Source organism: Microchirus variegatus (genome assembly GCF_963457635.1).
Source record: "Microchirus variegatus genome assembly, chromosome: 1".
NCBI classification, from domain to species: domain Eukaryota; kingdom Metazoa; phylum Chordata; class Actinopteri; order Pleuronectiformes; family Soleidae; genus Microchirus; species Microchirus variegatus.
This window is the reverse complement of record NC_139802.1, coordinates 26,887,828-26,911,264: the sequence shown is the minus strand read 5'-3', so window position 1 is coordinate 26,911,264 and position 23,437 is coordinate 26,887,828. Positions and strand designations below refer to the sequence as shown.

At 40.2% G+C, this 23,437-nt stretch overlaps 2 protein-coding genes across 2 annotated transcripts in view; both read left to right on the top strand.

Annotated features, from left to right (window-relative positions):
- Positions 1-774: 774 nt before the first annotated feature.
- Positions 775-5,347, top strand: lig4 (ligase IV, DNA, ATP-dependent; the record flags this gene model as incomplete). Its single annotated transcript, XM_083896008.1, has 2 exons — positions 775-2,843; positions 4,675-5,347. Exons 1-2 carry the CDS (start codon positions 781-783, stop codon positions 5,345-5,347), a joined length of 2,736 nt encoding a protein of 911 aa, XP_083752134.1. The 5' UTR covers positions 775-780.
- A 5,645-nt stretch (positions 5,348-10,992) lies between these two features.
- nalf1a (NALCN channel auxiliary factor 1a) overlaps positions 10,993-23,437 on the top strand; it is a gene marked incomplete at both ends in the record, with an annotated part of 39,225 nt that continues 26,780 nt past the window's right edge. The window contains one exon of the mRNA XM_083893474.1: positions 10,993-11,679. Within this exon, the coding sequence (XP_083749600.1) occupies positions 10,993-11,679 (687 nt within the window). The remainder of the gene's footprint in view (positions 11,680-23,437) is intronic.

Below are 23,437 nucleotides of genomic sequence, written 5' to 3'. Positions count from 1 at the left end.
AATAATAACATGCAAGATATGTGTCTCAAGAACAAAGTAAACAGAGATTAATTTATTTTTCCCGCTAATTTCACTTGTTTTCATCTCTCAGTGATGATTTGATTACATTATACTGAAACACAGTTTGTAAATTAGATAATTGTGAGGCTGCAGGTTACTGTACTTTCTGTTGATGATGTTTTGTTTTATTAAACTAGATTCAAGGATATTCAGATTTTTAATTTTTTTCATGCACAATATCAGCTTTTGCCATGTTGTTAGATTTTAGATTTAGATTGTGATAAATTGTGTTTTCAAACCAGAAATCTACAACTAGGTATTTTTCACAGGATAGATGTGTTTTTTTGGGAACTAGTTGGTAAATAATCAGATTTAATGCAAATACAGATGAATATCATTGCTATTCCTCAATCACAGGTACATAGCACACTTCTTACTGCAGGGCTATTGGGGCCACATACCGTGATAGATACTACCAACTATTGATAGATGGTTAGATATAGATAGTTATATCTATCTATATATACAAATTAATCTGTATCATGTTTTTTAATTGTATAATTTTGCAAGTATGTCTGCGTATGACAAAACAAAATGTTTACATTTGTATTTCATGCCATTTCTTTTAATGAACCAAAATTTCCCATTTATTCTTATTAATTTTCATAAATTCCAATAATTCCCATGGAAAGTTTCTGGAAATGTACAGGGAATTTTCCATCCCTTTGCAACCTTAGTCACCACTGATTTTCTTTGTTGATGCGTGTAACAGATTTCACCATGGAGGGATCTTCTGAAAGTGATGCTGCTGGTGAGCTATCTGTTGCAGCACAGGTTCCATTTCTTCACCTGTGTACCGTTCTAGAGAAGATCCAGAAGTCTAAACTGCGTCCGGAAAAATCCAAAATCCTAAGGGATTTCATTGATTCATGGAGGAAGTTTCATTCTGCCCTCCACAAAGACAAGGCCAAAACAACGGATTCTTTCTACTCAGCGATACGTCTCATAGTTCCTTCTTTTGAACGAGAGCGAATGGCATACGGCATCAAAGAGAGCATGTTAGCAAAACTATACATCGATGTATTAGGCCTCCCAAAGAATGGTCCAGAGGCCAATAAACTGTCAAACTACAGAGCCCCAACTACATCCCAAGGAGAAGCTGGAGACTTTGCTGGCATGGCCTACTTTGTCCTCAAGAAACGATGCACCAACCAAGGAAACCTCAGCATCAAAGAGGTCAATGATTTCCTAGATTCAGTGGCTGCCAACAATGCTGGTAAACAAAAGGATCTTGTGAAAAAAAATCTTCTTCACCTTATCACCCAGAGCTCAGCTCTTGAGCAAAAGTGGCTCATCAGAATGATTCTGAAGGACATGAAACTTGGCATCAGCAAAGAAACTGTTCTCCAGGTCTTCCACCCGGACGCTGCCGAGCTCTACAATGTCAACACAGACTTGAACAAAGTGTGCCAGCAGCTCCATGACCCTTCTGTGTCATTGAGTGAAGTCTCCATCGGACTTTTCTCTGCCTTTAAGCCCATGTTGGCAGCTGTGGCTAACATTCGCAATGTGGAGAAACAGATGGGTAACAGCCCGTTTTTCATCCAGACAAAGCTGGATGGGGAACGCATTCAGCTTCACAAAGATGGAGATGTGTACAAATACTTCAGCCGAAATGCTTTTGAATACACACAGCAGTTTGGAGGATCCCCTCTAGAAGGCTCACTCACGCCTTATATCCATAATGTTTTTAAAAGTCATGTGGTGAACTGCATCCTTGATGGTGAGATGATGGCATACAACCCAACCACAGAGAACTTCATGCAGAAAGGGAGCAAGTTCGATATTAAGAGGCTGATGGAAGACTCTGAGCTACAGACGTGCTTCTGTGTGTTTGATGTCTTGTTAGTCAACGACCAGAAGCTTGGGAAGGAAACACTGAAAAAGCGCAACGAGACCCTTCAGACGATTTTCAACCCAGTTAAAGGAAGGTTACACCTGGTGCCAAAGACAGATGCAAGGACCATGCAGGAGGTGGTGAACGCACTCAATGATGCTATTGATAACAGAGAAGAGGGCATCATGGTGAAGGATCCTTTATCTATCTACAAACCTGATAAGCGTGGGGAGGGATGGCTGAAAATAAAGCCAGAATATGTTGATGGCTTGATGGATGAGCTTGACTTGCTGATTGTTGGTGGTTATTGGGGGAAAGGGAGACGAGGTGGTATGATGTCCCATTTCTTAGGTGCCGTAGCTGAAGCTCCAAAGCCTGGAGAGAAACCTTCCGTCTTCCACTCGTTCTGCCGCATTGGCTCCGGCTACACCATGAAGGAGTTACATGACCTTGGTTTAAAGTTAGCCAAGCATTGGAAAGTTTACAGAAAAAATGACCCACCAACATCCATCCTGTGTGGAACAGAAAAACCCGAAGTCTACATCGAGCCCTGCAACTCTGTCATCATCCAAGTGAAGGCAGCAGAGATAGTTGGAAGCGACATGTACAAAACAAACTGCACCCTGCGGTTCCCCAGGATCGAGAAGATTCGTGATGACAAGGAGTGGCACCAGTGCATGACTTTGGCAGACCTGGATCAGTTCCGCAGCAAGGCGTCGGGGAAACTCGCCTCGAGGCACCTTCACATCAGCGACGCGGAACCACAGAAGAAGAAGCGCAAGCTGGTTGCCAGACCAAAGAAGGTGGTTGGGATCATTGACCACTTTAAGCCACAGGACCTCTCTGGGGTTACCAAGGAGATGGACATGTTTGAAGATGTGGAGTTCTGCATCCTGAACGGTACTGAGGATCATCCCAAGGCTGAGCTGGAGAAGGGGGTGGCCAGGTACAATGAAGTCATTGTTCATTTGTTTTTGTTGTGGATAACATGTGTTGTTGTTGTTGGATAAATATGTAGATTTCATTTGAACATTAACTTCTATATTTTTCTGCTTCACATCCAACAGATTCAGAGCAGCATTAGCATTTCTCTAGAGTCATATTTCAGATGACCTGATAAATATACTTTTAGTATTTCATCTTATTTAACCTTGTATATAGTGTGAGACAGAAAGTGAAACAGATTTTAGTAACTTAACAAAGGCTCCCTCAATTAAACTGATGCCTTAAGAATGTGCTCATTGATTAAGCCTTTAGAAAGCCTTTCCTGACTGGAGACTGAACTTTGTGTTGCTTTGTAAACTGTTGACTCTCAAGCACTCAAGTCCATAGAGCTTTTCTTTGCAGTTTTAGCATGTGGTGATACAGGAGTTATTTATCTACTGCATCTTGTTTTGTAAGATTGTTTTACTGAAGTAAATCTGAATGAAAGTTTTCAAATACTGAAGTCACAAAATAACAAGTTTGTGATGGAGGCAGCACTGGATCATTAAGTTTGGTGTGGGGAGTGAGTGGTTTACAAACTTAAAGGAGAACTTAATTTTCCAGTCAGGAAACACTGTTTAATGTCAGTATACAATGGCGTATTCTTAAGCTAGCATACATTTAAGGTAGCATAGATTTCATTAGGCAAGCCTTTTCTCAGGGTTCGTACAGTCATGAAAAACCTGGAAAAGTTTGGAAAATGCATTTTCTAGGTCCTTGAAAAATTAATGAAAAACTAAATTTCCTGTAAAGTTTTGGAAAAGTCATGGAAATATTGCATGTATAATATTTTGGATGCGTAAAATATAAATAAAATGATGTAATGTGCGATTAAAATTTAAATTGACACGGAAGTGTCAATCGGAAACAAGCAGATCACTGGCGCCGTGCTTAGCGACCCTCCAGTCCTCACATGGATTTTGAGATGCTCTATTCAACGACAAAATGCCAGGAAAGTGTAGTTTCAACGAGTGTGATATGATTTAACTGCGTCAATGCAAATAAGGCTTACAGAGACAATCATTCAGTCCTGGCGTGTGGGTTTCGCCCACTAACACAAAAGCTAACGGAGAAGCTAAAAACACAAGGCAACACACTTCCGGCGTTCTTACTCGGAGGTAAAAAAAAAGGAGACGCCTATAGGGGACAACAATTCACAGGCAAACGATGCCACACAGTGGCTGCAGGTGTATACTGCAGGCATGATCCAAAATGTGAACAACAAAAAAGACCTTACAGAATACAACCACTTCCTCTCTTTTAACCATTACTTAAAGCATTACTCAAATAATAATTCAAATCAATAAGTGTGAAAGAAAGTTACAACAGAGTGGCTTTTTACGGAGAGCTTTAAACTTTGGCTACTGAAAGACGCAGACCACGGACGTGCAAAATGCTGATAATGAAAGACGTGTCGCGACAAACTGCATATGTTTTTTAACAAAGATTTGCAGTCAAAACTAATGGACATTCATGTAAGACTGTGGGATGGCACCGATTTTCGGTCTTGGAAAGTCGATGAAAGGTTATGGAGAAGTCATTGAAAAGTCATGGAAAACTATTGTTAAAAAAGTGTACGAACCCTGTTTTCTTCTGTTTTGCAGTCAGCTATGACTCTGGGTCAGCACTTCATACAACAATTGCACTTCAAAAACCCAAACTATCCACTCTGTGCCATTCTGTGGTGAAATATTTGATGCATGCGTTTCATTATTAATGAAATGAAAGAAATTATAGCAGCTCTAAATGAACACTGAAAATAAAAAATAACTGATTAGCGATGTCATCACCAGGTGTGGAGGAATCGTGGTTCAAAACCCAGGACGGGACACCTACTGTGTGATAGCTGGCGTGGAGAACATGCGCGTAAAGAACCTGATTTTAGCCAACCAGCATGACACGGTCTGGGCCTCGTGGCTGCTGGAGTGTCTGGACCAGAAGGAAGTGGTGCCATGGCAACCACGTCACATGATCCACATGTCGCCCTCCACCAAGGAGCACTTTGCAAAGGAGTATGACGCCTATGGTGACAGCTACTTTGTGGATACAGACGTGCAGCAGCTGCGGGAGTTGTTTGGCCGTATTGGTGGTGGTGACAACCCGCCGGCGGCCGTGGACATAGGACAGGTGGAGCAGCGTTGCGGCTGGGATAACCTACCCACCAGCATGTTCAGACCCTTCACGGCCTACATGGACACCTGCACTGATGTAGGAGAACCCGACACCGCCATACCTGCCACTTGTTTGGACATCAGGGCGCTGGAGTTTCGCTACCACGGAGGCACAGTTGTGCCAAAGCTGGAGGAAGGAGTGTCTCATGTCATCGTCACAGAGGAAACCAGACTTGTGGATCTGAGGACTCTGAGAAGGTGTTATAGGAAAAAGTTTAAGATTGTAAGAGATTCATGGGTGACTGACTCAATCAAAGCAGGGCATCTCATGAATGATGACAGTTACTTGGTTTAACGGGTAAAATGTTGACAAAAGACATTGTAGGAAAAGCCTCCTTCAATGTTGCATTTTAATTGATAACAAATTAAATTAAAGGTTTTAATAAAAGCTAAATAAATAAATTGATAAAGAGGTTTGATTTCAAAGTACATGGGTGTTCATTTACAGGGCTTTCATGCAAACTCAGTCGCTTTTAGCGTGTGTGTTCTTAATCGGTGATTAAGGTTTTCTGGTGTTTGCTTTTAACAAATGTGTGACATAAAAACGAAGGAAATTAAAGTTGGAACTGGATGTAAAAGTATTAGCAGTTTGAGTTTTTCCAAATGGAGAAGTGATTTGTCTTTTGCTTTTTTTTCACATTTTTGTCTAAACTTTATGCAGAGAAGAATTGGGCTGATAATCAAATCTGCTATTAGAGTGTGAAATCTCGCTTTGTACATTAGCTGATATTTGATTTTAATAATTTTTTCTTCATGAAAATCGTATTGCAATCACAATATCTGTCAAAAATAATTGTTATATTATTGCATATTATTTTGACCACATGGTGCAGCTCTACTACCTAGATCATACACTGGAACACTTCCACCTGAATACACATGCAGGGTTAAATTCTAAAAACATCATATTAGTGCAATGAAAGTCAACTCTTGTACTGTGAGGTGCTTGTTTAACTACATATCAGATGCAACCTTCAAAAATATTTTGATCTGGTAAAAAAAATGACAAATTATTTTTTTCAATAATTGGTAATTAAGTTGAATGGAGTGTCTGTGTGAAATTATGGCCTTTGGCTCAGCTGTGTAGCAAGCGCTGAGCTGGCAGAGAGAGACAGAGGGACACCACAGGGGGACGTCAAAACCAGTTGCGCGCAAGGCCTTTCAACAGAGATGTCGCCATGTTTTCCCGTCTTCAAAAATGTCACTGCTGTGCCCTGGGACTTATTGATATGTTATAACCTTCATCGCTGCCGCCTCAAGGGTGTAGGTAGCTGCCTGTGGCGCCTTGGGCATTGTTGTCCGTAAATGCCGCATGAATACATTTCAAAAATCTAAGTGATGAGGTACCTGTTCCTAATTATATGGTGTGAATAATATCTCTCATTGACATGATGTAAAGTTTCCCTATTGGGAGTTTGGGTCCCTTTCCCGTTATTGTTAAACAAAATTTTACTTTTTTGACATTTGTGGCTGTTTCTGCTGATCCAAGCTTTGCTCCATGTCGAAAATATCATGAAAGCATGAAGGGTTGGAGAGAAAAAAATGTCTTGTGTGTAAACCATAGCCCACTCTGGACTATTTCAGGTGATGAAGAGTGAGCGTTTGACTGACAGGCTTTAATTAGAGCTACTCAGCCAGTGCTTATTCCTGTGTGGCTTTGTGTGTGTGAAGCACTGTGTCTCTGATGCACAATAGACCACTGTATATAAAAGTGGACATAGTCTTACAATTGCAAACAAACTCCACTTTCAAAGCTTCAAGATTTGTGATCACCGTGACGTTGTTTGAAACTGGAGGCATCTCCTGTAACCTGGGAAAACCTTTAGTTTTCCTCTAAAGCATGTGCTATTGAAGAAGAGCTGAAACTAGTATTTGAAACTATTGAGACGTCAGTGGAATGTTCACTGACGTTATCAGAGGCCAATTTTCCTATAGACTTCCATTCAAACTGAGTTTGGGTTTCACTTTTCAAACTAAAAGACTATTTGCAATTTCAAATGATGCAATTAGCAACTTGCAAAAGCAAAATTCATTATTTTATTATAGAATTTACCTTTTTTTTTTTTTTTTCACCTAACACAGTGGTACTGGGTTAGGGTTACTTTTTCAGACCAAGTACCACCTGAAAAAGATTGAGTAACACTATAATCACCAAAGTTAAAATACACTTAGTCAGCTAAAATTCCTCAGTTCCACCCCGATCACACACGCTGGTATATACAATATAACAGTCTTTCTTTTGCCACAGTTTGTGAACCACTGATCTAGCATATTCAGACATTTGTCATTCTTATTTAATACACAAGATATGTTTTTATTAGTAGTTTTTTTTTTGATGATTCCTCACAATATAATGCTCCATCATGTTTTAAATCTATTACAGAGAGCACATTCCCTGGTAATACAGTATACTGTGCAATAAAATACGTTTAAAAAAAACATTTCTGTCTGAACTGAAGCAAGACTTATTGAAATTACATTGCAAATCAAACATCAAACACTGTCAAACGCTATCTGCCAGAAAAAATCCTAATTAGATATTCCCCCCTAATCGTTCAGCCTGAGTCTATGAGCACAACTTGTAAAGTGCAACTCAGATTTACAGTTGAAAGGATCAGGTGATGAAAACAAGAGCGGTGCAAACAACTGCTGAAAGCCATTGCACTGCAGAAGAAAAAGAAAAGAACCCATATCCTAATGAGATAAATGCTCTAATTAAGATGGGCGTAGTTACTTGAGAGCTGGAACCAACAAACACAATGGACACAAAGCAGAAAACAAATGGTTTGGAAAAAGCCCCTAGACATCCAGCAGCTGCACATTCTCAGCTGAAATAAACGAGCTCCTGTAGAGACCAAACAGAGGCTCGTAGCCGCAGGGGTTTGTCTGCAGCGATTAGCACAGCCCACCCTCACTTAAGAAATTCACTCACAAACAACAGTAAATCAGGCTCTATTTGGTGGCTTATGAATAAATAAGTGGTCAAACATTGGGTTCATAAATAAGTGACACTTGAGAAGTCTGGTTAAACTGGCTGTGGTTGATTTGTATCAAAATAAAATCCACTTGTATCAGCAAAAAAAAAACTAAAATCAGTTTTTATCTTTTGACATAATAGCACATCCTTATCTCGCTCGGATTTAGTGTCATGCACATTTTCATAAGCTCCAACTTGCTCCAAGCTGCGGTCCTGTTTTTAAAAGTCTATAAAGTGATTAAGTGTAGTGATAACACACAACTTTTTAATATAACAGGAATAAAATGACAGGGTATCAACACAACTGCAAGATGTGATGTGGTGTTACAGGGGTTGGCACAGAAGAGTCTGCGTTCGAATCCCATTTTAAAGTTTCTGTGTGGAGTTTGTGGAAGGGCTCAGAACGAGATATCAGTGATTTTGACCAGTATCAGACCGATACTGTTAATGAGTATCAGACCGATACTGTTCCTGAGTATCAGACCGATACTGTTCCTGAGTATCAGACCGACTGTTAGTGAGTATTGGTCTGATACTGGTCAAAATCACTGGAATCGATATCAGACATGATAAACATGTAAAACCCAATAAATATCCTATATACAATGTCAATAAAAATCTCGATCTAAGACTAATATCGTACTCGACTTTGTGATTTAGGTATAGGAAACCATATGTAATGCAATTTTTCCCTCAATCTTAGTGGTTTGTGAAGCAAGGAATAGTTTAATATTGATTATTATTTATTTGTCACTGTAAACTGTTTATATTCATGACTACATTTGTAGTTATAAAAAAGCCACAGCTCAGTGTGAGTTTTTATTTCATTTATTATTTAATGTTTTTATAGTATGCTTCGTTTTAAATGACCCATTGCCTCATAGTATATGACAATAAAGCTTTCTATACTATTTGATTTGATTCTACACCATCAAGCCGCAAGAATGAATCTTTCATTTGTTTTAATAAAGAGGAAGAAAAAGGGCCTTTCTTTATGAAGGCCAGCATCCTGCATACTTTTTCAATATGCAAATAAAGACAAACAGGATGACATTTGTCTTTATTTGTGTATTGGCAGATGGAAGCCACCATCGTTTTTGACATACAATCTGCAGTCTCACCATTAAATGTATTATTATTTTTTGCCACCTTTAAAATAATTGATATAACATGTGTTACTGACAGGAGAATGATACATGTGTTCATTTGTAAATACTTCATATGGCTTCTCAGATATGGCCAAAATGATCATTATAATTATTTTGTTGTTTTGAGATCATGACTTATTCATATTATTTTTTAAATCTGTGAATAAACACACATTTTCAAGGGTGACAAACATCTTAAGTTTGGACACGTCTGTGCCCAAACATCCATTGGACAAGAACACAGAGCAGAACATGTCTGACATACTTTATTTTCAAAATAAATAAAAAAACAGCTCAGTCTTTTGTTGCTTAATAATTGCAATGTATCCACCTGTTTGATCACGTGTTTCTTCTATGACTTGCTCTGTAGAAGCACAGGAAGCTGTGGAACTGTTTTTATATTTTAATAGAAACATCAAAGGCTTTAATTGTGAAAATAATATTTCAACAGTTTTGATGAAAATGTAGCTCACTCTCAGGCTTGACATGCCATCGAAGCGAGGGATGCCGCGGTGCGCGCGCATAACGCAACACATTGAGAGGTTTGTCACATTGGCAGCAAAAAGCAGCAGATAAACGGATATTAGGAAATGTGACCTTCAACACAATATGTGTCTTCACTTGCTACATGGCGTTTGTATTGTTACAAATATATAGGTGTTGTTATTGTTGTTGTAAAACAAAAACACAATGTGAATTATTATACCATGTGCATTTCCTTAAGTAACCTGTGTATATTTGCAATTTCACCAGCAGGTGGAAACAAAACATTCCAAAAATCTTATAAATGACAATTGAATACTGAATCCATCTTGTGTAAACACTCAAGGTAACGACATATATTTGTAAGCAAAGTTACCAAAATCAAAATCTATTCAATTAAAATTGCAGCACATTATTCTGATCAACTGTAAATGGCCAGTTGTTTTGACAAGGTCTCCCTTCTAAAGGGGCTTCCCTCTCAAGGGACTTCCGGGATAATTAAAGGTTAAATATAAAATGAAAATAAAACATTTCATCTCAGCTTCTCCAATCTGAAATAATGAATAATTCTGTATTAAACAGAGCAGAACATAAGTTGATCATAGCTCATTAATATAGGACATAATAACATGTGCATGGAGGCAACAAATTAACTGAATGTATTTTTAAAAGGCCAGATGCCACTAAGATTGGAAACTGTCATTCAAATTAATTCATTTGCATAGATATGTAATAATAATGCACAAATGCGCTTGTGAGATTTATTTTGAAAGTCGGCACCGGAAACGCCGCTGGTTATCTCCTGCTGACTTGCCGCATCTTCCTGCAAACACACACACCGTCTCCGGGCGAACATGGCGGCAACTTGACAACGGCAGCGCGATGAAGACGGTGAGGGCTTGAAAAAGCAGAGAGGTATGTGACAGGCTCAAGGCCCATCCGCCGACACAAAGGCTCACCGCTTCGCCATGTTGGAAGAGGAAAGCAGCCTTGTCCCTGCACGACCGAGGCCGGGGAAAACGTAAACGCGTCGGTGAGTGTTTCTAAAAACGGAGTCGAGGCTACGCAGAGGAGCGGAGCGGCGCGGCGCGGAGCTCGGGGCGGACGGGAGGACAGTGGCTTCACCGGCCAGCCATGGAGGATGCGGCCCGTGGTCGCCTGATTCCCCATCATACCCACGCGATTTTTGATGGGAATTAACGCTGATATCAAAGGCCAGCCGGGACAACCCACCACCCGACACCTGAGGGGAGGAAAACGCGACGCGGACCCCACGTCAATGACTGTTGCGGCAGAGGAGCCCCCACGGTGGAGTCGGCCGGTTCCCAAAATATGACCAGGGGTGCTGGGACGTGTTGGCAGCAAGAAGATGACGACGGCTTCCAAATCTGGCTAGAGCCCCCCCGCGACAACCAAAAGCCATTCACCGACTCAGAGAGGGCGCAGAGATGGCGACTGTCCTTGGCATCCCTCTTGTTCTTAACCATCCTCCTCTCTGATCACCTGTGGTTCTGCGCCGAGGCCAAACTGGCCCGCACCCGGGACAAGTTCGCCTCCTCCCACCTCCTCTCACCCCACACCCACTCAGCACACAGCAGCCTCAGAGGAAACCCAGATGCTATTTTTATAGGAAACTCTACCAAACATTTGTGGCGGCTGGAAACTTGCCACCAGGATAGTTTATCTCAGAACTGCTTCGCTTTCGCAGATGCCGACCATTTGTGCAGGGGCCTTTCCGAGCAAGAGGGAACGCGGGCTGTAAATATGAGCGATTTGTACCTCTCCTTTTGTAACTCATACTCTCTGCTGGATTTGCTCGACGGCTCCACGAGTCCGGACAATTTGAACTGCAGCCTCGACGTGCTCGGCGACGGCGACACGACCAGGTGCAGCCTGTGCGTCCAGGCGTACCAGCGCTACGACCAGCACGCCCAGGAGAAATACGAGGACTTTGAGCTCCTGAGTCAGAAGTACGAGCCGGGCGCTTATTCAGTGAGGACGTGCATGGAGCAGTGCAAGGTAGGCTGTGATAGAGGGGAGAGTGGTGGTGGTGGTGGTGGGTGTGTGGTGCTGTGGTGGCCATCTGTTGATTTGGGCCCGGATAGATGCCAGTTTTGGTCCTCCTCCTCCTCCTCCTCCTCCTCCTCCTCCTCCTCCTCCTCCTCCTGTCGTCATGGAGACGGATGACAGATTCAAGGAGACTCCGGGCCTCATGTTCATTCATCTCCTCCTCATTGTGTTTAGGCCCCATGCTAATGTGCAGATGGAGATGGAGGCCCTGCTGCCGGTGTCTTTTTTGCAGCTTCTCTCTACCTTTGGTTCACGCGCTCTCCTGTGACATTGAAGTGCGCCGCACGCCGCTTTGGCTCATCATAATCCCGCGTGATCACCAACCGATAACCTGTGCACGGGCCTGTTAGACTCGGTCATCGCGTTTATAACGTTTTAATGAGGCGGAAGGAGACGTATGCGCACACGTTATGTGTGTGTGTGTGTGTGTGTGTGTGTGTGTGTGTGTGTGTGTGTGTGTGTGTGTGTGTGTGTGTGTGTGTGTGTGTGTGTGTGTGTATCAAACGGATGATTTTAGAAGGTTCTCACAACTTTAATATGGTTTTTCAGGGTTAAGACCTGGTTTTAGGGTTAGAGTTAGAGGATGCATCATGTCTGTGGGAGTCCTCAGCTGTACAAGAGTGTGTATGTACACGTTTGTGTTACATTATAAGGCCCTTTTCTGGCATAAAAACTGACATCAGAACACAATTTTGTGATTAATATGTGAGTTGTACTTAGTTTAAACCCATAAAGGTTAGGCATAAGGCTTTGGTTACGTCAACCGTGGACAGTCCTTACAAGAATAGCTGTACAAACCCCATGTGTGTGTGTGTGTTGTTGCAGTCCGCCAGGTGTTCATCATGGCTGCCCACTCCACATCGAGAGCGTTTCATTTAAATCAAGAGGTGGTTTCCCTACCTAATGTCGCGGAAGGCTTTTTACGCATCGGCTTGTGTTTGCTCATCAAACCAGGCCCACACCTTAGGCCTCATTGGAGCCCGGCTCCCCCTCCTCGGGTCAAAGCGAAGCTGTCGCGTGTGTCCGGGAAACGCTGTGAGGAAAGCGCACCGAGCCGCAGCGCAGCCGCGTTCAGCACCGCGGACAGCTCCACCGGCAGAGCGGATAGAGCTGTCCGCGGTGCTGAATGACGCTACCCGGCTCCATTCATTCACAGAAGCTCTGGCCAATCCCAGATGGCCTCCATTCACCCAACCAGTGTCAGCGACACAAACGCAGGCGTCAAAACCACCACTCCAACCAAACCATCTGCAAGCACATATAAGAGACATTATTCTGGCCCCTGTTAGGAGAAGCTGCTTCTATTTATCAGAAGAAATCAAAAATACAAACCCTTTGTTCGCGTTTTCTTCCAAAAATAAACAACACATTGTTTATTTAAGCAGTTAAGTATGACACACACAATCAACATTGACCCTAGACAAATAACTTGCTGTTATCATGACAAAATTACATGGAGAAACAGCTCACTCAATCGGCTCACTGTCTTAATAACACAATTACCAATTTTTACTCACCATTAAACAACTGGTCTGATGCTACTGCCTTGTTTGGTAAGTTTCTGTCTCTGGTAAATCTGTATTAAAAAGGCTTTCAAACAGTGAGGTCACAAAATAACACAGCTGAACCAAGTGACGGAGGCAGCATTGAATTAACAACATCAACAACTGTGTGCTGTGATGAAAAATCGCTGGTTTACTTTATGGACTTTTAGGGCAAGGAGACAGCCTTCTACAAACTGCATCATAGGCTCATACAATCAGAAAAAAAATAATTAATTGTCATTCCTGCAAATAGAGTACTGATAAGTTTCTGACTGTGAGGTTAACAAGACATTTGAAGATGTTTTGGGCTCTGGAACATCGTGACAAAGTTCTTATATTATTCACAAGGCCTTAGTTCCCATCAGCAGTCGGTCAAAAAATTCCAAATCATGTGTTTTTAAGGCATAGTCAAACTGCTGCCTGGGCTTGCTACCTATTAGTAGCCTCTAACTAACCATCATTGAACCTTCGCATGCATATCTCATATTCTTCTTTTTTTTCTCAGCTGAACTGAAACACTGCGCAATGATTCCATGTTTTGTCCGCTGCCAGTCTTCGGACGTGTCTTGGCATTTGAAATGAAAACAGTCATTTAGCGAAGCTGCTAATTTCTCTAACAATGGCCTTTCTCCATCACCTACTTGATTATAGGTTGGCACAAGTCTTGTATATATGTTGGCCTGCAGTGTTACGCCAAGAGCTACGTGACTCAATTGATAATGTCGAGCTCTTGTCAAGTTAATGGGTACCTGCCTTGGAGAAGCCAAGCACTGCTAGTTGTGTGCCTGGCTCACAGAGATCTATATACAGCCCATGTAAATATGGCAAGATTATAGTATAGACTGAGTGCAATCACATTAAACAAACAGCTCCATGCCTTGTATTCTCGTTTTGTCACACACCAGAGCAGCAGAGGCAGCTGGAGTGGATTTTCGACACGGACAGTAACATTTGTTGTGCCGGAGTGGTTCCTTTGGTCCACAGGTGGTGCTTTGATTCCTCTAGCCTCAGGTGAAACATCACACAGTGGACACGGCCGGCATGCGCTGTTCCTCACAATGGGATCCCCCAATGGTGAAAACCCTGTCCATTCATCCTGACAGCAGGTCCAGGCTGGAAAAATATATACCCGGGCCGATACACAAGCACTAATGCTGACTTGAAAGCAGAAGTATTTTCCAGCATGTAGTGTTCACTAAAATGTCAGACTCGCTTGTAGATTCACAAGAATTAATGAGGCCAAAACAATCCTGGCTTGTCAAAAGTCGTGTTGGCAGTGAAGCAACTGCTCTCCAACAGATAGACCTGTGGTCTCAGCACTGAAATCACGTTGTTTAATGCAGGATATCTTAAAAGCCAACTTTATAACAACCAATTACTGTTACCTAGTCACATGAAGCATGTTTATTGATGCATTGTTCGTGTATGCGTACTAAAGGTAAAGCTATGCTCATATTATATGATTTTTGAGGAAATTTTAGGTTTTAGTTGCATTCTGTACAACACTAAAAGTCTTAGTTAAAGCCTAAAATTGGGGGTTTCAGTTAGCGTTAGAGCTGGTTAACCAGAATTTTAATTTTGACTCAACTACCTTAAGATAGTCTTTATAATGTATTATTTATTTGGTCTAAAATGTCAGGAAATAGCAGTACTGCGGTGCTTCAGTGATGTGTGATTTTATTTTACATCAGTCAGTCTGACAATAAAACCGACACCTCCATTCCCACTCAACTAACTGCATTCAATTATATTTTAGAAGGAATGGACTGTATTTTCTCACAGATTAAGTTTGTTTTTAATATTTCACATTGTTCTGACAGTTTTGTTTAAATCCCTTTGGGAATTAGGTAAATTGGACACTCTAAATTGACTATCAGTGAGAGTGTGAGAGTAGTCGTTGTTTGTCTCTATGTGGCCTGTGATGGACTGGTGACCTGTCCAGGGTGAACCCCACCTTTCGGCCGAATGCAGTTTAGTTGTGCGAGTATGGAATTTTAGGAGACAACACACATGTCTAAAAAGCAGGTTAGATGAGCTTTTGAGTGTTAAACCTACATTACATAATAGTTAGAAGATGTTATTGTGGTGGCCAGGCTTGAATTTTAACAGAAAAATGCTATTAACTTGATATTCGGTCCAAAGACTTTTGGTAACTTGCTCAATAAATTCATACAAGCCCACAGATGTTTTGCTAATATAAACACAACGCACAGTAAGTCTTGGAGTTTTCCCAGCAGAAACAATAAGTTCAAGGTTCTTTTGATGTTGGGCTCCTATGAGTTGAAGTAATTCCATTTGCCACATGATGTAAAAACAGCGCAAGACAAGATAGTTCATACATACAGTATTGGCGTGATGGTGGTCAAAGTCATTGGATTCCATTGAGTGTGCCACTGACATTATATGACTGAATGACTAGACTGTGAGCGAGGAAAGCACATGTCTGTCATGCAGCAGTAATCATGTCAATGCACAGTATATGAAGTTAGTTTAAGCCAAAAGAAGGAACATTTCTTGCCCTGCATGTACGACCTCACTTTTATCATGTAAAATAATCCCAAAACACACATCTGAAAAGGTGGTGCAGAAATCTGTCTCCTGCTTCCAGGGCCATTGAATGTCTAATCTTAGCTGGTGTTGTGTATAAGTAGAAAGCACATCTACGTTGATCTGGGTGGTAGTATTACTAAGAGGTTGATCCCTATTGATTTGCGCAGCGCCTGCTGCATTCACTCGTCCTTCATTTGATAGTCAGCCACTCCTGCAACCAAAATAGGGCAGCGTTTGGCTGAGCGCAGTGAAGACATCATGTAGTAATCTGAAACTGTCTGGCTGTGCCATCAGAAGAATGTGTGCGTTTAGAGGAGAGGAGGGCATAGAGAGTTGAGAAAGACTTCCCCTATCTCTTACGCTCTCCTCGTCTGTTATCTTTCTTCCTATATAATACAGACAGTTATGTAATTGTGCAGTAAATGATGTGGGACAACAAAGATATCACTTCTCACATGGACAGCCTTGAAACAAAAATCGAAAGTGTGATGGAGCGATGCAACTTCTCCCAGGGTTTTGAAGAACTGAATCTCACCAAAATTAATTTAGTCACTTTGAAAATCAGTCAGAGCTGCGAATGTTGAGTATTCATTTTTGAAATTCTGGCCATGATAGGACAGGGTATATGCAGGAATCCTGACGTTAATTTCAATATCTTTTTAAGACCTTATTGCCACTTCAATCTGTAATCAGCAACACATATTTAACTTACAAAACAGTTTAAATGTATAGAACACAACCATACAAAGTAACTCATAACCTGGAAAGGAACAAAGGGTATAAATAAACAAGTAACATTTTGGCTGAAATCGGCGTAAAGTCACGTGTATGTGTGCTGCCCTGAGCCGATCTTGCAGGGCGAGCATGCCTGCACATCGTTGTTTTTTAGAAACGCAGGGAGGAAAATAAATACATTCATGCATACTTTTTGCAGTCAAACTCTATGGACAAAATGTAATACCTCATGAAATCGCGTTTAAGACTTTTAATACTTTTTAAGAACCGGCGGCATGTAGCATCTGATCATTAATACTTTTGTTTTATGACCAAACCTATTCTGTCTCACCTAAAAATAAGTTGTCATTCGATTTTCAAATGCTAAGGTACCTATTCCATCAGTATTGTTGAGTCAGTAAGCTCAATTTACTATCAATATTATTGATACCTAATATGATATTAATATTCATACTGATACAGTAGCAAACATTGTGTAATCAATACCCAACCCTAGCCATGAAGCAAATATAAACAGGTTTAGTAAAAAGCTTCAACTTCCAGGGAAGCAAGTTGGGCAATATTTAGTAAAAACACACACAAGTTTGCGGAGCATTAATAGTGAGGACACCCATTGACATAATGCATTCCCTAGACCCTTAAACTGATCCTAACCTGAATGAAATTCTAACCCTAAACCAGGTCTTAACCCAGATAAAGCCCTCTGTGTGACAGAACGCACACACACACACACACACACACACACACACACACACACACACACACACACACACACACACACACACACACACACACACACACACACACACACACACACACTGTGTCACTCTCTAGTCTGGTCTCTGTACCAGTTCAGAGAAATAAGACAGGCACTAAAGCAAGTGATTAAATCGAACTACAAGAGCATACAAACACACTTTGGCTTCAAATAAATACATAAAAAAACGAGTCAAAAACACACCCACAACTCGTACTGGCCATATTTGCCCGACAGGTGTTACACAAGAATCCTCCAGTAACTCTAATGTGCAAAAACATGCAGTAAATGCTGACAAACTGTGATATTTTCCAACACTATAACAACAACAAGAAGGGGATTATTTGATGGGATTATTTGTCAACTAGCTGGTGAAAGTGGTTGAGCAGCTAATGAGATACATTTAAGAAACCTCTTAAATGTCATCTCTATAAAAACACACAATCCACACAATCAATGCTTGTTTCTGCTTGTCATAACAGATCTTTTTTCTATCTTTTTTAATAGAATTACGAATAATCACATTTGCTGAGCAAATTTTTTTTTTATAAACAAACAAATATTTGAATAATTGATGATTCATGTGCACCCCCAGAAAAGGGATCTGTTCACAGTCCTTTTGCCTTTTTTCCCCCAATATTTTATTTTGCTCCAAATCAAATGTTTTGTGGTCATGATTCATCTGGCAGCTGGTCGGCCTGGTTCCACATGAAAAACTCCTCTTTTACAAGGATTTCTTTTGAAAAGTTAATGGAGAAAATGAATGGGAAGTCACTGCTATGCTCTATCAACACATCTATTTTTTTTTTACCATGTGATGCCACAACATCAGTGAACAGGTCCAAAGATTCTCACCTTGCAATGATGTAAATGTTCCTAATAAATGATTCTAATATACAGTAACTGAGGTAATGTTAATCTGTAAATGTAGGTGGCTTTTTTCAGCTCTTGTACCTCAGTGACATTTAATAACCACACTGTACGTTAAGATGTTAAGATGCTGTTTTACATTTTCATTTACTGTCATGGTTATTTAAATGTCAGGTTAAGTGACATCATAATATAATATACTGTATATACAGTACACAAGCCATCAATGCGACTTTAGTTTCTACTTTTTTTAGTTTTCCCACTGGCCCCAAAAGTATTTGTTTCTTTAATCCGATTATTGCCAGTAATCGTCTTTCGTCAAACATTTTAGTCTGTTGTACTTCCTGTTCCTTTTCTGTCACCATTTTCATCGACTTAAACTTCTTTTATCTATATATTTTTTGACTATTAATCATTATTTTAACTATTTATACACTTTTTGCTGATGTCCTTTTTTTATTGGTGTATTAATTTTTACATTTTGATCAGTTTTACTTCATTGTCATATCCTCTTATTGTTTGTTCATTCACTGTAATTTATTAGTTTTTTTCAGACTGACTGCTGAGAATTCTTTTGAAAACATTGCTTTTGTTTTGTCATGCGAAGCAATTTAATGTCATTGTACGTAAATTTGTCTGATTGATCAGTTAATGGCCACACGGTGGGTGTAGTGGTTAGCACTCTTGCCTTCTCAGAAAGAAGACCCGGTTTCAGGACCCAGTTGGAACCTGGAACGGTCTTTCTGCATCGAGTTTGCATGTTTTCCCCGTGTGTGCGTCCTGCTGGTTTCCTCCCACAGTCCAAAGAAATGCAGGTTTTGGGATTAGGCAAATTGGACACTCTAAATTGACCGTAGGTGTGAGTGTGTAGAATGGTTGTTTATCTCTATGTGGCCCCTACAAACCTTTGTCAGATAGAGCCACCTATGTCATCTGAGATTGGCACAGCACCCCCCATATCCTCATGTGGAGGATAAAGCCTTAGAAGATGGATGGATGGGATGATCAGTTAATTGATTTCTTATCGGAGAGTTCTTCAATTGAGCGACAACATTGCTATTGAAGATCTGTTCTTTCCTATATTTCACTTCTACAGATATGATTGATCTCATTGTATTTGCTTGTTTTGTGTGTATCCATCAAACCAGCTGTGATTATGACGCAGAACAAATGTTGTTGCAGTGCATCCTATTGTTGTAGCTGCTTGTCTAGGTTGAACATAGAAGTCACATGTGCTTTCCACCATTGTGTCTCCCTGCAGCAGTTGTGAACGCTGACCTTGGAGAGGGTTCTGTACCTTAGAAAAATGCTTGGCCCATCCCACACCAGCTCTTTTATGAATGGGCAGATGTGTGAGCAGCATGCCAATGAGGCAAGAGGAGGAGCAGGAGGAGCAGGGGGAGCAGGGGGAGGAGGAGTAAGGGAAGGCTAGCTGTTGCAGAGCACTTGCTTCCATGTTGTTTTAACAGTGAAGCGCTGCATGGAGAGCAGATCAGATCGGATAACAGCAGGCAGAAGGGCTTACAGTGAGTTACACAATTAATAGGCCTCGTTTAACCTCCGTGTCATTTCCATTATAGATGACATGTGGAGTCGCTTCTCCGTCATACATACATGCTGTCAATCATGGGCGAAGTTAATCAGAGCTGCACAATCTCTGCGTAGAGGAATAATTTCATTTACGCAACAAAATTGCTAACTACATGATATATATAGTTGAAATGCGTCCTCCGTTATGTCCGTTATGCGTCCCACACACATTTTCCCTGATGTAAAGATGGTCTTAGTGCATACTGTTACCATGTTGCCACTGTATATGTACATAAATATACATATATGCAACTGTCTTGCAGGGTGTATAGTTGTTAAAAAGAAAAATCCTTTTTAGCTTCTTCATTTATCATTCATCTATCTATCTTCTACCACTTTATCCTCCATGTGAGGTCACACGGGGTGCTGGTGCCAATCCCAGCTGACATAGGGCCAAAGAAAGACAGGGTACACCCTGGACAGGTTGGCTGTCCATCACTAGGCTGCTTCTTTATTTAATATAGTATGTAAATTCTAGGGTTGCAAAATTCCAGGAATTTTCAAAGTTGGAAACTTTTGATGGGAATTAACTGGAAATTATTGGAATTAATGAGTATAAACTGGGATTTTTCAAAGTTGAATGTGGGGAAAAGAAATAAAGTAGGTAAAAAAAGAAATATTGTAACATAATCTTGGCCAAAACAATCCGATTTGATACAATAATATGTAATACAGTAATATGCTATTCCTCAGTCACACAGTCACTAAAGCTACTTTTCTGAGCCCACAACACATAAAATACTATTGAAGCAACATATTTGCTTTACTTTTACATTTTTAATCATACTCTTTTACACAGGAGAGTTTTGAAGAAACATTCCAGTCAATATTCATGTTTTTGTTGTTCAGTGAAAGAATGAAGCGTTCCTAAAGTTCTACGTACAAATAAATCTCTGTAATGTTACTATTTTTTGTCAATATTTATTTAATTGTATCCTTTTGCAACGTCTACTAAAAACCCAAAATGCTTATATTTGTTTGTTTATCACTCAGTTTCTTCTATTTATCCAAAATGCAGTTAATTCCCATTAATTACAATTCATTCCCATAATTCCTATGGAAATTTCCTATGGAAATTTGTAACAGATTCGTTTCCAGATTCCTGAATTAAAGTTTCCATGGAAAGTTTTTGGAAATTTATTGCCGAATTTACCGGGAATTTTCCGCTCCTCTGCAAGTTATTACACAAATATCATTTAGCTAATTTGGATTTGAATTCCCTTGTTTTTTTTACATAATATATAGCATAGTTTTCTATTATCATTATTTTTACTATTTTATTTTTACTATTAGTTATATTTCTAACTAAATACATACATCTATTTGGTATTTTTTTGGGCCTGTGTAAGAAAGTCTTACACACTTTTTGGGGGATGAAGTTATATTTATAAATAACAGACAGAATGAGACTATTACAGAAAGTAACACTGCACTGTTTTTCACGCCTCAGAGTTTACTAAGCTGGTTAAAACCTCTTTCTTGTCCGTATCTGAACACCATGTCCTGACATGGATGGTGGAGAATTTGGGTTACTCCATGAGGGAAACAGAAGTTAAGAATTACTTTTGAATGTTAGATGTATTTTAATATGTTTTCCAGTATTCTGTATGAAAAGCCAAGAAGGGGAAAGCTGCACATTAATCCATGCGTTTGTAGCATCTAGTTTCATTAACAGCTCGTCAGACACTGTAATGGTTCCATTAATGCTTTTATAAACTAACATAACATTATATTGATTAAATTATCGTATATTTTATTGCTTTAAGTTTGGTGCTTTGATGCGATCGGCACAGTTTGCTGATGTTGGTGACTTTTTATCCAGTCAGAATGGGTCATTATTGAAAGTGTCGATTCAGCAGGTTCACATAAATTGAATGGGTTTGAGCTCCGCCTCTGGACTGAATGGACACAAACAGAAAACAACTCGATTTTAGTTGGCCCATGTGACTTTTACACTAAGCTTTCCTTATTGGGTTGCATTGGGTGGAGCTTTTTTGGACAAAGTGATGCCACATATGTCTGTGTACCAATCAGGATTTAGCAACCACACTCGCAAACACCTGAGGAGAGAAAAAAATGACACACAAATCCTAGTGTCAGCAAGTTAAAATCTTTATTTAATGACAATATGTTTAAACACCCAGCTCCTGTGTAAAGAGTAGAAACCATGCATCGTCCTAATGGAGATGCACAGATGTGCTATAATGACACATTCTTTAAAAAATAAATCTCCCTGGAGATGAATTCCATTTAGGTGCCAAGCTGTTCTCCTGTTTAAGGCAATCATGGAGCAACCAACATTTAATTATAAAAACATTCATTACTTCAGCTTCATAATTTTTTTGAAAAATTAAGATGTTAGAAACACCCCCACACCCTCAGAAAGGGGCAGACTTATACATCCATTAATTTATGGGTGTGACATCAATTAGTCTAACAGTGCTATCGTCTGCATAGGTATTCCAAAGGATTATTTTCACATGGAAAGCTATAAGCTTGAATGCACTGGTTTCTATATTTGATTTTAGTGTTAAAACACTGTCATGTAGACAGTGTCTTCTGTGGAACAGGCTGCAGGTTTTCTGTTCAGCCATAGCTGCTGGTGTTGGATATTAAAACTGATGACTAAGTAGCCCAAATACCCAGCCTACTGCCTTCACATGATCACATCCAAATTCTCCACTACTTGGCACTAATGTAATGAGATGATCTACCTCTCCCCTTATTCCCCTCTATAAGGCGCCTCAGGTGTCCTTTTTTTAAAATGCCTTTTTCAAACCAGGCCTGCATGTCTTGTGTGCAGTGCACTAGGTAAAAGGTGATGTTTGAATCTCTGTTAAGCTCCGTGCGGCCCATTAGGATGATTGAGGGCGACATTTGCCCTGTTAAATGAATTGTCAGTCACTAGGCATGACTGTTTTTATCCATCAGAGCGCAACAGTTAGCCTAGCAGCAATACTGCTTCAGAGGAAGACTTTATATACAGCTTCTTCCATTAAACTAACTTCTCCCTGATAAATGCTGCTGACCTATGGAGTAAGTTGATAACATACATGACATCATGAGTGTCAACTGATGATTTACAGGATTGTGCAATTACTTTTTTTTTTTTTTAAAGAAGCTTTCCTTGCTTTGAAACCAAATTAACAAATGTGCAACAGCTTTTCATTGATATTTTCCAGATTATCTTGCTCTATAGTGCAGATTTATTTATTTATATTCCTGCTCTGTACTCAAACTGTTGATATGAGCTGACTGAGAATAAAAAGTGAGGTAGAAAAGTGAAGTCAGCACAGCAGTGGCACAAGAGCAGAGGTGTGGCGTTATGAGATATAAATACTGGATCTATATATTGTTCTTTGTGATGGTTATTCTCCACTTTATTGGCTAAGGAATTGGGATTGTTATCTTCTTGTAAGGACGTTTTACTGTGGAAAACAAACCAATTTATACCATTAGCAGATCCATATAGTCAACATTCTCCCTGTTTGCGCAGGTTTAAAGAACAAGTTTTAAGAAAACAAAAACGTCCATGAACACAAAACATCCATGAAAAGTTAAAAGGGCAGGATTTCACTATTTATTCACAACATAGAGAACAAAGTGCATAAAGTCTACAGTGTGTCTTGAACGTGGATAGCTTTCTCCACCATTACCCTGC